Raw genomic sequence first — 16,636 nt, 5'->3', positions numbered from 1 at the left:
GGAAGGGAAGGGAAGGGAAGGGAAGGGAAGGGAAGGGAAGGGAAGGGGCCTGAGATGCAGTCCTGGGTAACTTTTTGCAGCAGGCAGCGCCGGCTGTGGGTGTGCAATATAACCTGATCCTGGCACATGCTCATGGAGCACTGGAGAACCGCCAAAGCACCTGCAGGCTTTTTCTTGGCAAGAGCATTAGAAGGTGCCTGGTTCTTTATTTCTAACTAAGGGAAGATTGAAAAGAATATACGTACGTGGAGAAAAAACTGGGATGAGAGGATGAAAGGAGCATGAAAGATCATGCTTATAAAACTGTCCACAATACTGGAAAATAAATGACTCTTTATTGCTTTGAGGAAACCCAAGCTCCTTCTATTCAATGAATGAGGAATTCCTCTTCATACAATAAACAGACTGTATGGAATTCTTCACTGTGAGATTTCCATTTCTCTGCAACTCTAAATCATACCAGCTCAGGATGCTCCAGTGCTCTGTAGTACTCAAATGTTTTCAGATGATCGCAGCTTCACTGCAGCTTTTCTGTTCCTTGCTGTTAAATGTGAATTTTTATTAGTAGGCAGAAAAGTTATTTATTGCTGTCACTGGAATAGCCCTGAATCTATCATCTACTTCTGCATTTGACCTAATGTACTATGTGCTGCAATCCTGCCAGCCTCATTTTACTCATTTGCGGCTTCTGAGTGTAAATGAAAAGCCAACCAAAAAATTCAGGCAGCCCCAGGGATGCGTTTTCCAATGTCTTACTGCACATAACATATTTCAAGCACAGGCCTGGACTACAAGCCTGAAAGAATATAGAGTACAGATGTCCATCAGAGAAGAGATGACTTTCTGGGAATTTTTTGTGATGATGAGAGGTAGATTTAATTGGAGGTAAGCAAATACCAAGTGTGGATTACTGAGTGGTAGGATTCGGACCTGAGACTGCTGACTCCACCTAATTTGCACAGAATATGTGCTGGAGACTTGAATTCATAAACTTCTTTGTGAGAGTGTCTAAAATCCAAAGGCCAGATCAGTGGCTGATCCAAACCCTTTAATTTCATTGAACATACAGAGAATAAATTGTGTCCAATGTATGTGTTCTGCAATATTTTTTTCTTTATGACTCTGCCCAGTTACATCTTAGAAGTTTTCATGGTCTAGTTGACATTTTGCAGGGTTTGTTCCTTAGAGTGCAGTGGGATGTTATGTTGCTTTTGGTAGGATGCCACACTACATTGTCTGATCCCAGGCTAAGGGATTTTATTTATTTTTATTTCACATTGTTTCAGCTGTTTTCACTTTTCCTTTATTGTTTTCCGTCCTCCAGCAGAATTTCTTCATGAATGTGGCAGCACACTGGGTTTCTTGGTTTATGAGCAGAAGTTAGTTGAAAAACCCAATGTTTTTTTTTTTTTGTGTTTTGTTTTTTTCTTGTAGCTGAGGAAATCTTAATGCTATGGCAGCAATGTGTTGAAAGGTGATGCTCTGGGAGCTGATGTCTTATCAAAATGAGGGAAGATATGGGAAGGTTGTTCTGCTAGAACACTGTTGACCTGATCTTTTTCTAGCGCTCTTGTACCTATTCAGTTAAAATCACTGCATAAGGCACCCTTATAAATTACAAAGCATATATTTACTAACTGTATATACCAATGTAATTTGCAGTGTATCTATATGTGTGGTTAAGTTGCATGTATGCATATACACCAAGATTCTCTGTTCTCTACAAAATATGCATTGCTTTTTCAACTATAATTAAAAAAAATTCTTAGTGGTTACTTTTCTGAGCACGTTTCTTCCATGCTTACTGTTCTAGATTATATAGGTTTTCTGTTACTAAGACTCAAATCTTCATTTCTTATTTGTAGGCTTTTTTTTTGTTTGTTTGTTTTTGTCTTTGAGCCTGTTAAATGATCAATTAAGCCATCATTGTCAATGACATCTGAATACATTTGTGTATCAGTAGCAAGAGAAATGTCGGCTGTCCAATCTAAGTACTATAACTTAGCATTCAGTCTTTTGTTATTTTCTTGGTTTCAGTGAACAAGTAAGTACTGTTACCTTTCATAATAGAATGACTGTTCACAGAGAGGCTACAAAAAGGTTTACTGTAATAGTAATGTGAAACTGATATGAAGGAACTCATCTTGTACAATAAAAGTTTGCTCCATTTACTGATTTAGAAAAGGAGGAAATGTCTGAACGGGTCCTTCTCGTTTCTCTTGTAGGATTACCTTGATTGTATCACTGACCAATCCAAACTTCCCCTGGGGACCGAAGAGCGATCAGCCCTGTTTGGCAACATACGAGATATCTACCATTTCAACAGGTAAATTGATGTTTAACTAAATGAAAATGGGTCAATACCTGCATTAATGGGGAGGGGACAAACCAAGTAAATTTTCTTTTTATCATTTTGATGCTGCAAATATATATATAAATTGAGTAATGGTATTTCTCTGATTCTAAGCTGGGTTGATTTACTGAAACCAGATTTTGCAGCTATTGATTAAATGAATTAGGTGTGTTCTTCACCTACTGTTTCTGTTTTCATGCTGGCTATTTCCATAAATATAAGTCTAACCTGCTTGCTATCACAGAAAAGCTAAATGCAAGACTACCATGAATGACATCCTTCTTTCACCAAAGAGAAGTATCTTATTCCTTCTATATCAGATCCTTTTGTATACTGCCATGCATCTGAGTTTTCTAACACTTCAAACTGCTAGACACTTTATTAAACAATTTATTAATAACCTGTTCAAGTACCTTTCCATTTATTGAACTTTTTTGCTAGGTGTCCTATCAGCCTTCTCAGAAACTCTGCAAATAGAATTCTAGCCTATACTGGGAACTTGAAATAAAATTTCTCTTATGTCTATAATTGGTTCCAGATTGTGTGAGACTGATGGGAACTTCATTTTTAAAAACATACTACTGCTACTTTTGAATTAATAATCTGTTTCTGTAAAAACGGTTAACTTGTTCAGCATTTGGGAAAAACCTGAACATTCAATCAATTCAACAAACCAAATGGCATAAAGATCCTATGTCTTCTATCCCATTACTCCTGTAAAAGCAGTCTTATCCTTACTGTAGTTGACAGATGATCTCCAAACTCCTTTGACCTTTGAAGAAGAATAAATAATTTCCTTGAATCGAAAGAAAATTCCTAAGTGGAAGACTCATGTTGAAGAGCTTCTTCAGTGTTGATCTATCATAATGGGAAGCAAAGATGTGGCCATTATATTTTCTGAGTGTTCAAAAACTAGAGAAATGGCTTGGTTGTTGGGCGACATTTATACCAGCTTTTTGATTTCTTCATCTTGCATTGAATACTAGAAATGATGGTCGGGATTCTAACCACTGGTCCTGTCCCTGTCACTTCTTTTTGGAAAACCATTTCTTAAAGTAGAATTGTAATATTCCAGCAGTCCTGCAGGAATCTCTTAGGAAAAGCTGCCTCACTTTTTTTAATTTATTTGGAAGGGAGAAATGTCCTCTAAGCCACCGTTTGCTACCTTCCTCCTCTGGCCTCTCCTCTTGAGATTTTTTCCAGTGTCAGCTTAGGATAAATTCTTGACCCATAGCATGACTTCATTCTGAGATGGAACCTCTGCGGAGAAGCATGTGTAAAGTTTGTACTTCTATCAACACCCAGCTGATCATAAGATAGGCCAAACTAAAACTTTCATTGATGAGACAAATTGTGTAATTAGTGACTACTGAAGCATGCATGTACCATGCAGAGCTGTACAAATGCAGTATCCAGTAGTCTCTGTATGCTGAGGTTTGTGCTGGCAGCTGTTGACATTCTGTTAGGAAGAGCCTTCAGAAAACCTGTTAGAGCTCACCTTTAAAGGAAAAGGCTTTTGCTTTCATTAGTGGAAAGAAAACAGTTTTGGCCACTAAGTTTTTGTCGCCATGAGATTATATCAAGGCTACATTTCTCTCCTTTTTTTTTTTCTTTTTAGAGAAAGTCTGAACTTTTCAGATTCATTATATAAAAATCCAGAAAATTAAATTATTCAAACAGTGTAACCATGAGGACCAGATTGTAATTGCTTTGTCCCTTATGCCTTTTGATACTGTGCTCTGTTAGGCATAGAGAGAATAAAGCTTTTTGGTAATGCTGCTACTTTAGCATTTATGGCTGGACTGCGCCATGTTTGGTCATCAACTGTTCTTTGTCATGGGCGCAAGAGAAATAATGCTGTTCCCTTCCTGCATCTTTTCATTCCTTCCATTTTATCAGAATTGACTGTCTGATGTAGCTGTCATTATTATCTTTCTTTTTCTTCGTTTCAGATCAAGAAGGTGAAAAACTTATGTGTCTTGTTTTAAAGTAGTGTGGTAATGATATTTAATTAATAAGATGAAAAGAAAGTCTCACTTGGCTTAATTGAAAGGGATGTTAAGTGTTTTGTCTTGAAAATGATTCCTGTTCCAAAAGGTCAGAACATTGTAAATAGCGTTGTAGTGAGACTTTTACTCATATGACTTGAAGAAAGAATGAATTTGTTGCATGAAAAATTTTTAGTCTTTCTCTGGTTACCTCTCTCATCCCAAAGGTATTAGCATTAGCTACTGATGATGATTCAGATGAGTACAGATTCAGATTTTTCCAGCTCATAACAATCTCAATGTTATATCTCAGTACATGGTCTGAAAGAGCAGTAGCTCTTGTGGCATGCTTCAGTCCGAGTTCCGTTTGTGATTTGCCTGCAAGAGCATCATATTCCTCCACTGATGTACCCTCATGAGCTCTTCCTGCCTGGGCTATTAGTATACACAACTCACAGCTGTCAAGAGTTGTGTTGCTATCTGTGAAGAGTGTAAAACATCTCAATGTCCACGTGAAGAAAACATTTGTGTTCTTGCTACCATTTTTACTATCAGGTACTTAGATGTAGAATGATAAACATGTTCTTTCACACGTCAACATGGTATTATAAGATTTATTTAAGATTTTCAAGATTATGGGCATGACAGATTTGTTAGTTTTATGTAGTGGTAGGTTGCTCTTATCAGTCCTGCTCATATCACTCAGATGAGACAGAAGAGAGTGCAGTATAGCTAACAAAATCATCCTAAGTGCATCCTTTACATTATAGGCTTGCACTGACAACACATGCCACAGGCATATTTACTGTATAAACTTGGACTTTCTGCATGAATATTTGAAATCTTTAAGTGCAACATTAACCATATTCTCTAGGAAAAATAATACAACATATTAGGAAGCAAGTGGGAATAAAATGGCAACCAAGAAGCTACATATTCTAAAGCATCAGGAGAATGTCTGCCTGCTGGGGCTGGACAGCAGGAAACCTCTGAGCTGTTTATTTGATGTCATTTCTAAAATTCATTTGTGGATAACAGTCATTATAATTAATGGTCAGCATTGCTACAGCTACTTTTTTTTTCTAATTTAATGAGCTTCATGAGTATGGCTATCATTTTGGGCTATGGCTACATGGGCTATCAAGCAAGGGTCATATTTTTATTCTTATTTTGATGAAGGGAGATTCTGAGGTGTGGAGGTTATATTGTTATTATACAAAGTGTCTTAGTGTCTGCTAAGCCTATGTTTTTTGTTTGTCTTCATTCATTGTGACTGATTGCTAATTTCTCTCCTTCCTTCCTCTAGTAATTACAGAAGCAAAGAACAAGTCCAGAAACTTTTCTATTTACTCCTTTTCTTACTTACACAGTGAAATTATTTTTCCCTAGAAGGGGAAAGGGTAGTTCCTTAGACATAGCAGTACCAAAGCAAAATGCATTCAGGGAACCAGCTATGAATTGGAATGCTATACTAGAGAAGTAGCATTAAATGAAAAATCATCTGATGAGAAGGAAAAATGGTTTATCATATAACCATTTGGTAGAAAATTCTTCTTCTTTCTCAGTTTTCTGAGAACATCTTTCATTAAGACTAAAGAATATTAAGATCAAGGAGTGATCTTTGAGGTTTTCTCAAAGGAAATTTATTTCATTGAATAGTTTTTCAAGACCTGAATTTCATATGAAAGTGAACGCGCTTAGTTGTTGAGTTGCTCCTGTTATAATGAATTCATTTCCTGTTTGGCTGGTCAAAAATATAAATTTTTTTTCTATAAGGTTTTATTTTTCTGCATGTAGAGTTTATATGTTCCCTTTCAAAAACCATTTTCCTGGCTCATCTCTATTCAGTGAAGAGACCCAGTAAATGTAGAAAAGACTTCCTGAGTGAACTTATTACCATTCTTCATGTATGTGTAATACATTTCTGTTTCTCATCTGTGTTTTTCAGACTTGCTCCTCATCCACCTCAGTCAAGTGAAACTCTCAGAACAAAGAGAATCTTTATAGGACAGGACATGTTTTAAATTTTGTTTGATTTGGGTGCGTTAGTTGGAGTACAGGATAAACTACTCTCCGTCTACAGTACTGTGCATATCATATAAGAGCTGTCAGTTTGAAGGACAGCACTCTGCTTTATACAATCAGCATCCCATGGCCATCGTAATAACTTGAATGTTTGTGTATGTGGGAATACCATTTCCTTAGGGTGTTTCTCTGCCTCCAAATAGAAAACTCCAATGACTGCATATCCAAGAGGGAGAGTTCATAAAGCTTTGTGGTTTACTGACAAGAGAGGTATTCCAGTGCTGCAATTAATGTGAAGCCAGCACATGTAAGAATAAATAAATACAAAAAGTAAATCACTGTAACTTCAACATATTGGTAGAAAAATATGTAGTTTTGTATTTGGGTGATGTGTTGTGGTATCAGAGTTGGAATTTCTGTGCACATGCAGATAACAGCTTGACTGTGTATAAGAGAAAATGTTTTGTTTAGTACACATGGAGATACTGTGCAACTGTTCTGGTCTGAATCTGAGTGCCTGATCTGTGTGGAAGAGGAACAGTGGCAATAACACTGAACAGAGCTAAGATACTGTGTTTTATGTGGTAGGAAATAGAACAGTACATTTGACTCAGTCCAATTTAGATCCTGGTTTGAAAGATGGTGCTATTTTATAGTCTGAAAAAAAGCAAGGAAGACCATTACAGGTCTATTCATAGTAGAATGGGAAGCTTACGGGGGAAATCAGAGGGTTTCTAGTTCCCTTTTTAGGACTCTCTGCTTTGTAAGTGCTTCCTTGAATGATGGAACTCTGTCTGCGTCTCAGGCACATATGCATGTCTATTCCAAGATGTGCAATAATTGTCTTTCTATTTCTTGTTCTTTGTTTTAGTGAACTTCTGCAAGATTTAGAGAACTGTGAAAATGATCCTGTGGCTATAGCAGACTGTTTTGTGTCCAAAGTAAGTGGCTGCTGCAAGTATTTGTAGCACAATACCTGTTGCAGAATGATATCAAAGAGTAAGATTAATTTATTAATGTTCTAGACCTACACTTTACTTCAACCATGAAAAATATGTTATTTTATTTGAGAAGTGTATCTGACCTGATGGAGTTATTGATCTAGGGTTAAGTTTTAGGTCCATTTTTGTGGAGCATTACAGTGAATCATTTTTTCCCCACTTTTTAACATGGGTGATCAGCTGGTACTACTGTTATGCTTTGTCTGCTTTAAAATGACAATAGAATACAACTTAGCTGCAATTTTAGAAAAGGCAATAACTTGTTGTCCTATTATTTTCTGAAATGTTTTTTTTTCTTTTTTTTTTTTTTTCTGAACTGAGCCATCATAACTTAGTTTTCTTTTAAAAAGAATGGCTGAAATTCTAATGTTAAGATTCAAACCTTAGTCTCTTTGAAATACTTTGGATTTGCTGAACATATTTATTCAATTGTATAATTCAGAAGTTAAAAAAATATTGAGAAGAGAAAGCTGTCAGATGCAAGAGAAATATAAAGTACCGAAGTGTCCTTTATTATAGGAAACCCAGAGAGATAGTCAGTGGGAAGGAAAATGTTTATTATGTGTAGAACAACAAGAGATTAAACAATCTAGGCTACTGATGACTCAAGTTCACTGCAGACTTGATGAGAGAACCTACATTTGCCTTACATCTGTGGAGCCCAAATATGTCAAGTAATAATGATTCTCCATGACATTTCTGGGTTAAAAGGGGCAGAAAAGGGAATGGGAAATGTAGTTTTTTAAATGTAATTTCTTCATAGTGGTGTTTGCTTGGTTTCATTAAAATAAAATAAAATCTCTGTCATATTTTAGGCTTCATCCTGAGTTCAGTATTGCCAGCACCAGCCATTTGTAAAAACAGTCCTAACATATGTATTTAGGACTAACTGGACCACTCTATTTTGTTCATTGCTATTGTGGCACAAGGGATTTTATTGGAAAAGGAAATGACGGTAACAGATTAGGGCTGCCATTTCACTGAATTACTTGCTTGAATTGAGTTGGAGCAAGTTACTACTTATCTTTCAGCTGATCTTTTCTAAGCACTGGGAGATCTCACTGTATTTTAGCCATGTTGCGGTGGGGCTTCTGACACGTTGTTATCATTCCAAGCATCCGATATTGAATTTAAGAAGAGTGGTAAGGACAAATACAAAGTTTTGTGTGTGGAATAGAAAACACTTACCTGTAGATTGGGTCTGGCTGGCTAGTGAACAGCTCAGCAGAATCTGGAGTTGTGGTAGACTACAGAGCATGTCAGCAGTGTGCCCCTGCAGTGAAGGCCAACAGTATCTTGCATGTGTGTTAACATATAATTTGTATTAACAAAAATACAGTTGGCAGATTTAGATAATTGTTTCTTCCCCTCTATACAGTACTTGTAAGACTGCGTAGTACTGTAAATTTTGGTCTTCTGGAACAAGAAACACACTAGAGTGATCCAGACTAGAGCAGGTCTGGAGGTTGGAAAATGTGATGTGTAAAGGCTGAAAGAACAGGATTTGTTTAGCTTGAAGAAGACAAGCTGAGTGGAAATATTTGCTGCTGTCTATAGCTGCCTGGTAAAAGAATACAGAGAAGACAAAGCTGAGATTCATTTTTGAAGGAGCACAGGGTGAGAGACAGTGGACACAAGTTGCAACAAAGGGAATTTCAGTGAGATGTGATGACTTTCAGGTTTGCTTTTAACCATGAGAGAGTGCTTGAACATCAAAATAGATTGCATGCATCCTGTACGATCTCCATCCTTGAATACCAAACTAGATGATCTTTAAGGTCCATTCCAACCCAAGCTGTTCTACAATATTCAGAACTCCAGTAGAAAAGCAATCTGATCTAACTGGCGCTGCTCTAATATAGACATAGGACACAAAACTTTCAGAATTCCTGATCAACTTAAATTCTCCTATGATTTGCTGGTTTTACTGGGGCATTCCAAAGCTGAGGGTCCCAGTTATTCCTATGGATACTGCAGTAGAGAAAATGTATACAGCGTTGTCATACCTTGCTATATCACAAAAGTTGTTCTTGTACTGAAGACCATTTGTGAGGCCTTCAGGATATTTACAGATGCCACAATTTGGAGTTCATAGATCTTTCTGCCATATTACATGAATCTATCTGTGGTGACTAATGGCTGAGACATTGAAATAAAGGTGCTAAAAGTGATAACAGCAAATCCAAGAAAAAGTTGCTCCCTCTGTTGTACTAGCCAGCTGAAAGAAGTTCTCTGATAGACTTCCTGGCCATTAGTTCTAGAATCCATCTGCTTATCATCAATTTCTGGTGCTTTTTGTTCCCTTGTCAAATATTTTTAGAATTTGTATTACTGGCAAGCAACTGCCTGATGGCTCAGAAATTGCTGGAGATTGCAGTCCTAATGAGCATTTTTTTAACTTCATCCAGATGAGTGCAAATGCTTGAAAGAAAAATAAAACAATAACATAATACTCCATAGTTCTGTTTTTGGCTGTGAAAATGTCGTTACAGTAACTGTTGACTGTCTTAACAGGCTCCAGTTGTCCATTCTTTGTTGCTTGTATCTTCTCAACGTTGAGTAGTGGAAATAAAATAGCCTTTTTTGGCAGTACATAGTCCTTAAAGCCTTACGGGATTTCAGCCATTTATTGTTTGATTAGTGTGCTAGATCTTCACTGGGATAATATTATACTGAAGTCATAGCTCACAGCTTTAGCTAATGGATGTAGCTCCAGTGGAACTTCTTAGATGTTTTTAGTGGAACTGTGCTTTGGTTATGCTAGCTCTGGCTCTAGTGGCACTTTTTTTTTTTCAACCTACTTATTCACTTGTGAATAGCTAGTTAGGAATTTTGAATGTATAATCAAGCTTTCAATGTAGGTACCATGTTTGCTCTTTGCATTTCATGACAGTAAGTAACTGAATAAAGTAATTGCCGTCTGTTCAGGATTCATGTGGAATAATACAAAATTGGTTTGCATGAATAATAGAATAGTTATGGTTAAAGTAAGTGGAGCTTTTCAGAGCTAATAGTTCCAAAATAATAACCAAAATAAAATAAATAAATAAATAACCAAAATATTACTGCATTAATAGCAGTAATGCTTGCTATTGCTGAAAACATCTAGTGAAGTTATTTTTGTAGCATCTAGTTTTGGACTAATTTTGATAGATTATTTTTTTGAATTTGAATGTGTTACTTGGTTTTGCTTAATAAAATTTTTTGTATAGCTTTTCATTCTTCCCTCATGCAGTCAGATACCATTGTCTTTCCTGTGTAAGGCATTCATGTTTAAATAGTAAACAGCCTTGCATCTTTTACTTCTGAGGGAAATACAATAAGGATTATCAAATCACATTAGCATGCTTTGACAAAGACCCGTAATTGTGGATTTGAGAATTTATCCTTTATTGTGTTCATTGCACAAAGTAAATAGCTCCTAAAATGATGGCTTTTATTTGTTAACAGACCTTGGCAAGATGTCTTCAGGGTAAATCAGCCAGTAACTTAGAATTTACTATCAGTTAAAATAGCCATACAAAGTTGTAACACACCAAAAATATTTTTAACAACTTAGAACATTATATTAATTCCCTCTGTTTCTGATGTTTTTAAATCAGTTGTAACCCATGGACACAATATAGACACAAATGCAGAAGAACACAGTTTGTTGTTTGATTGTGTATTATGCTTTTAACTATCTGAGATACAAAACAGATGAATGGGTATTTATTTAACCAATGTGGAAGGGCTGCTTCACTGAAATAACCTGCCACTGAGGGTTGCAGTGCACTATGGTAGTTTCTACCAGCCCTTGGACCTTCCTTGTCATTTAGAAGAACTATATTAACTCTAGTACATTAAATGTCTTGAAGATGTTTTGCTGATAACTGTAACTGGAGGCTGACAAAAGGTTTCAGAGCAAGCTTCTCTACAGCATAATTATTCGTATATAAGTTTGTTTGTATGTTTTCTTGCCAATTCAGTCTTTCATTTTTGTAGTAATGATGCCAGTGTTAATTAGAAGATTGACTTCAGTATTCCACAAATTTGCATTTAAGTGAGTAGTTGTAAAGGAAAGCTTAATGCTGGCACATGACTCTTCTCACTCAGCACCTCAGAAATTTGGAACATATGTTTTCTGAAAGGCAAACCAACAGCTTAACTGAGGGGAAAGGGAGAATGACTCTAATCTAACATCTCATTAATGAAGAGATCTAGGCAATTGGCTTCAGCTTACACTCTCACTCAGCTCATTTTTTATGTCTCAATTTTATTTTAAAGTGCCTTTTATGGCTATAAAAAAGCAAAGTGCACCAAGAGTTGAGAGGAGATCAGGGATGTTGTCCTGTGCTTGGAGCCTCCTCACTCCACATGCAGGAGTCACACTGTGAACTAATTGAGCAGCAGGGGACAAACTATGTATAGCTGGGATCCTGTTGTGCTTGGCTTTGCTCTTCAGGGTGACTTGTAGTAAGTGGAGATAACATTTGGCTTTGGTCTCAGTGTTTTTATCCTCTGCCCTAAAAGCTTTGGACCTCCAAACTAGAAATGGCCTCTGGAGCAATTCCAGTCTCCCAGCAGAGACCACTTTTAATCTGATTTGAAGATAGCTAAGGTGAATGTAATGACTTTTAGACGGAGTAAGCATAAGACTGTCCAAAAAAATACTGATGAGCATATCTAGTGCTACACTTAGAGTGTGAAAGGGCTGATAGCAACACATTAAATCAGTCTCAGTTTTGGTTCTTCTCTTATTTCTGAATACAACACACAGCACTGGCTTTAGCCTGCATAGCTTGTGCCCTGATATGCCCTGGGAAGTCTGCTGTAAAGTAGGTAGCATCAGCCATGCATGCAAACTAGATGACTCTTCTTGAGATGCAGAGCGCCAGGTAACTAGGCAATCCATGGGAGAATGGCCATCCTGACTAGTGTGGCTTCTTTCTTCAAGCTGAGGAAGAGCAGTTGTGTGGTTCTTGGAGAGTGAATTATAGGACATATTTTAGATCAATATGTTTGATTTATTATCAAGTCTCAACTGTCTTTGATTGAGGTGAAAAAGCAACAGATTCTCTTCTAAACTATGTGACTGCGAGATCAACTCCAGCCAGCATAGATGTTCTGTACTTTGCTTCTGAAGTCATTCTGTAAATTACATTATTCTGTGCTTGTAGGCATGGGAATTTATCACAGTTTATACCAGCAAGCCCCTACACGAAAATTTTTTATTAGTATATGGTACTGGTGGGCAAAAAGCTGAATACAAACCAACAGTGTGTGCTTGCAGCCCAGAAAGCCAGCAGTATCCTGGGCTGCATTAAAAGAGGGATGGCCAGCAGGGAGTGGGAAGGAATTGTCCTCTCTCTGCTCTGTCCTTGTGAGTTCCCATCTGGAGTACTGCCTGGTGCCCCCAAGACGGGAAGGTTGCAGAGCTGTTGGAGCAGGTCCATAGAAGGGCCTCAGAGATGATCAGAGTGTTGGAGCACTGCTCTTATGAAGAAAAGCTGAGGGAGTTGGGCTCACTAGGCTTGGAGAAGAGAAGGCTCTGGGTAGACCTCATAGCAGCATTCCAGTACTTGAGGGGCGTATAAGCAGGGTCTGAGAATGATATAACATGGGGGAATGGCTTTAAACTAAAAGAGGGGAGATTTAGATTAGATGTTAGAAGGGAATTGTTTACTCAGAGAGTGGTGAGCACACACACACAAGTCGGCCAGAGAAGCTATGGATGTTCCGTCTCTGGAGGTGTTCAGGGTCAGGTTGGATGGGACTCTGATTTCATGGGTGTCAATCTTGTCCATGGCAGAGGTTGGAACTGGATGATCTTTAAAGTCCTTCCAGCCCAAGCCTTTTTATAAGTCTATGATTCTATATGCACAAATATAATAAAATACCTTTCTCCACCTCACTGAATTTCATCACAGTGAAAGGGAGGAAGGTGGCTTCTTAGGCACCCTAACTTTTTATGCATATTAGCTAGTTTGCTAATGCTTGTTGTGTCATGTATGCAATGGTCTGAGTTTCATTAGTGCTTGGTTTTGCGCTGGGACGGTTTGTAGCTGTCACCGCGAGTTCTAAGCTTGAACACTAATAAGTTGTGACAGAGTCTCGTTGTCTTTGCGTGTGGATGCAGGGCATATGTAAACTGCCACAAAAACCAGCTGCGACAGCAGAATTAGTTTAGGCATGAAAGACCAAGCTAAATTGTTTGGCTGTATTGTATTAAGACCAAATTTAGTTGATTGATGTCTAAAAGAAGAGCAGCTTAAAGTAATAGTTTGCAGCATGCTAGGGAGTAAATGGGGGTTGTAGTCCCTGAGGGAAACATTTGTTAGGAGTTTACTTGACTAATTTTTTCAAAACAGTTAATATTGAAATCCAGTAAGGAACACTGAAATTAATTACACTGAGGTTTAGTAACACTTTGTTTCATCCACAGTCATTGTGAATTGCAGCTCCACTGGAAGAATGAATGGTGCAGATTGATGTAGGAGGGAGAGGGGGAAGGGAACTGCTTCAGCTGCCTCTTTCTGATGAATAGCCAACAAAAAAAAAAAAAAACCAAAAAAAAAAACCCACTCAACAATGAGAAATAAAAGCCTCAGCCCTCTCTCCTGATGCTCTGCATAGGGCTCTGGATATTTGGTCTCACTTTTCAGAGATACCACTGCTGGGAGGGTGTTAAGGGGGCACAACTATTGTGGGGCAGTGGGTCACAGTCTGTCTTGAAGATGGTTTATGTGGAAGGCAGGGTCTTGTTTACCACCAGAGAATTGTTTTTTATTGGTTTAGGGCTCAGAAAAGAAATCACTGATTTCAGGATTGCCTTGCAGTTCTGCAGTGCTTTTTTACTCTTTATGACTCCAACATGCTGCAGAAACTGTGCACTACTTCAGATAGAAGCTGATAGGCAGACATATACTTCAAGCACATGGTAATATTTCTGGAGACTTGTTCTCACATAGGATTAAATGATGATAATTGAGAAAGAATTTTATGCTGAGGAAGAAAGAAAGGAAACTCAGACTCTTCACCTCAGAAGCTTGTCAGCACTAAGTGGAGTATTTCTCAGTGACAGGCAAGTGCATAAACCCACCTAAATCTAGTTACAACTTGTTTTAGTAATGACTTCCTGCTTGCATAGAGTCATAATTTACTTTAAAAAAAATCACAAAAAATCCTAAAACTTTTGTGGCATCTCATTTTCATGCTTAGACTGTGCTCACACGTGAAAGTATTTATAGTAGTTTGAAAATCGCAGTGAACATGTCCACAAAACTAAATTTTACGGGTGTGTGCTTCAGCACATGCAAAACTAGGTATGTGCAGTTCAGTTGCCTGAAGGGAGTGTGTGTGTCATTATTTTCTAAAAGATGCAGAGGTTGTCATTGATATATAGTCTGGATTTCAGGTGACATCATAAGGACCATGGCGACTCTATTTCTAGGCCACTTACTTTTTCTCTGTGTAGATTTTCTTGTTTCTTTGGTTGCTTTGTTTTTTTTTTTTCCTCCCTTTTCTCTAAAATTTAAGGAAAATTCTCCAGAAAGAAAAAGTGAAACTCAATAACTAGGTCTATATTAGCTTTAAGAATATTACAGTGGAAGTGGGGAACTCACTGATCAGGAGATGAAGAATGTGTTGCTGTGGTGTCATTGCCTGTGCCTTGCACATGTGCTAACTGCTGATGTGGCAAAATCTGAATATATGAAAACCTTTCCTCCCACACAGAGTGAAGATTTCCATATATATACACAGTACTGCACCAACTATCCAAGGTAGGAGTTCTGGATTCCCTTTCTTCATTTGTCCCTTGGCTAATTAACGTAATGCAGGTTATAGTCTATTAGATATATGTGTGTCTAAATGTTGTGCCCGCCCTCCATCCTCGTGCAAATTGGAGGGAAGAAAAAAGATGTTAGTTTTTTAAACTTGAAAAAACGAAAAATGAAAGATGCTCACCTGTAGTTTTACTTCAGTAGATTTTGTCATTCATTGCTATTGGTCCTTAAAAAATGATGGTCATCTTCTGCATGCCCCAGATATCTAATTCCCACTTCTAGAAAAGTGGCTGAATGTTAGAAGGAAAACACTACTGAATATATAAGATAACGTAAAAGAAGAAGCAGTGGTTGGATTAGGAACCTGCTGCCCCTTTTTGCAAGGAAAGAAAGAAATGATTCTCAACTTTACCTACAGTCTTACAAATAGGTATCATGTTTTCAGGTCAGTGGCTGTGTTGACAGAATGCATGAGGAACAAGACATTGGCCAAGTTCTTCAGAGAAAGGCAAGAAGCACTGCAGCATTCCTTGCCCCTGGGCTCCTATCTCTTGAAACCTGTCCAGCGAATCCTGAAGTATCACCTACTCTTGCACGTAAGCAGTAAAACCCATTTGAATAGTGTCCCACTTAAGGCTACTGCACTGCAGTGTTCCTGCCTCTGATATAAAACTTGATTAGAACAGTTCTGGGGTTTTTTAGACACTTTATTTTGGGAGTGTTTGATTTTTACACATGGCAACTCTTCCTGTCTTCATCACTTCATAACATATGCATATGTTTTAGCTGGGGAATGTATGGTAGTTATTTTTGACATGTTGAATCAGTCTGTGCATCCAAATAGTTACATTTTTTTTAAATTGTCTGTCATTCTCAAGTTCTATGGAAGATTTTTTTAATGAATAAACTATTTTGTACAAAAAAATATTGTTGCAATGAAAAGCGGGTTTTTCCCACATATTTCACTGCTGGGGGTGGTTGAAAGAAGGTATAAGTACATATAAACATCCTTGATTGGTAAGTTTCTTGTGGAGAGAAATGATTGAGGAAGTGGGAGCTCTTTCCATATCCAGTGAATTGAATTAAGCAAGTTTAGGAAATTCCTGCTTTATTGTTAACATTTTCCACATATGTTTCCTATTACAGAGTCATGTTCCAGTGAAGTGTAAAGACATTGATCCTTATTTAAAAATGTCTGGTGCTTTTCTTCTCTCCCAGTGTAAAATAATGCCTAGTGTAATTCCATCAGTATTTTGTAAGCATTTTGATACGTCCTATATTTTAAGAAAAGCTATTAAGCGCTGTCTGAAAAGGTCTCTTCCTGTAAGTGTGCTGTGCTGTCTTTCTGTGCCTCTGTTTGCATCAGCTGCTGGACTGTCCATAAAAGCTTTGCACTCTTAGCCATCTTGTGTTAATCAAATTGTTAACTGCATGCAATAGAAACAAGGGCAGAAACATTGCATTCAGGTGATCACAATGTGAAGACAAAATATTACAGATAAA

General features: G+C 37.6%; 1 protein-coding gene across 1 annotated transcript in view; it reads left to right on the top strand.

Moving 5' to 3' along the window:
* PLEKHG1 (pleckstrin homology and RhoGEF domain containing G1) overlaps positions 1 to 16,636 on the top strand; it is a 124,175-nt gene that overhangs the window by 90,250 nt on the left and 17,289 nt on the right. The window contains exons 5-8 of the mRNA XM_042878784.1: positions 2,226 to 2,326; positions 7,238 to 7,307; positions 15,084 to 15,130; positions 15,579 to 15,729. Of these exons, the coding sequence (XP_042734718.1) occupies positions 2,226 to 2,326; positions 7,238 to 7,307; positions 15,084 to 15,130; positions 15,579 to 15,729 (369 nt within the window). The remainder of the gene's footprint in view (positions 1 to 2,225; positions 2,327 to 7,237; positions 7,308 to 15,083; positions 15,131 to 15,578; positions 15,730 to 16,636) is intronic.

Source organism: Lagopus leucura, unplaced genomic scaffold (assembly GCF_019238085.1).
Source record: "Lagopus leucura isolate 7727_CA_CO unplaced genomic scaffold, USGS_WTPT01 Super-Scaffold_73, whole genome shotgun sequence".
Taxonomy (NCBI): Eukaryota; Metazoa; Chordata; class Aves; order Galliformes; family Phasianidae; genus Lagopus; species Lagopus leucura.
This window is presented reverse-complemented; position numbering and strand designations above follow the sequence as displayed.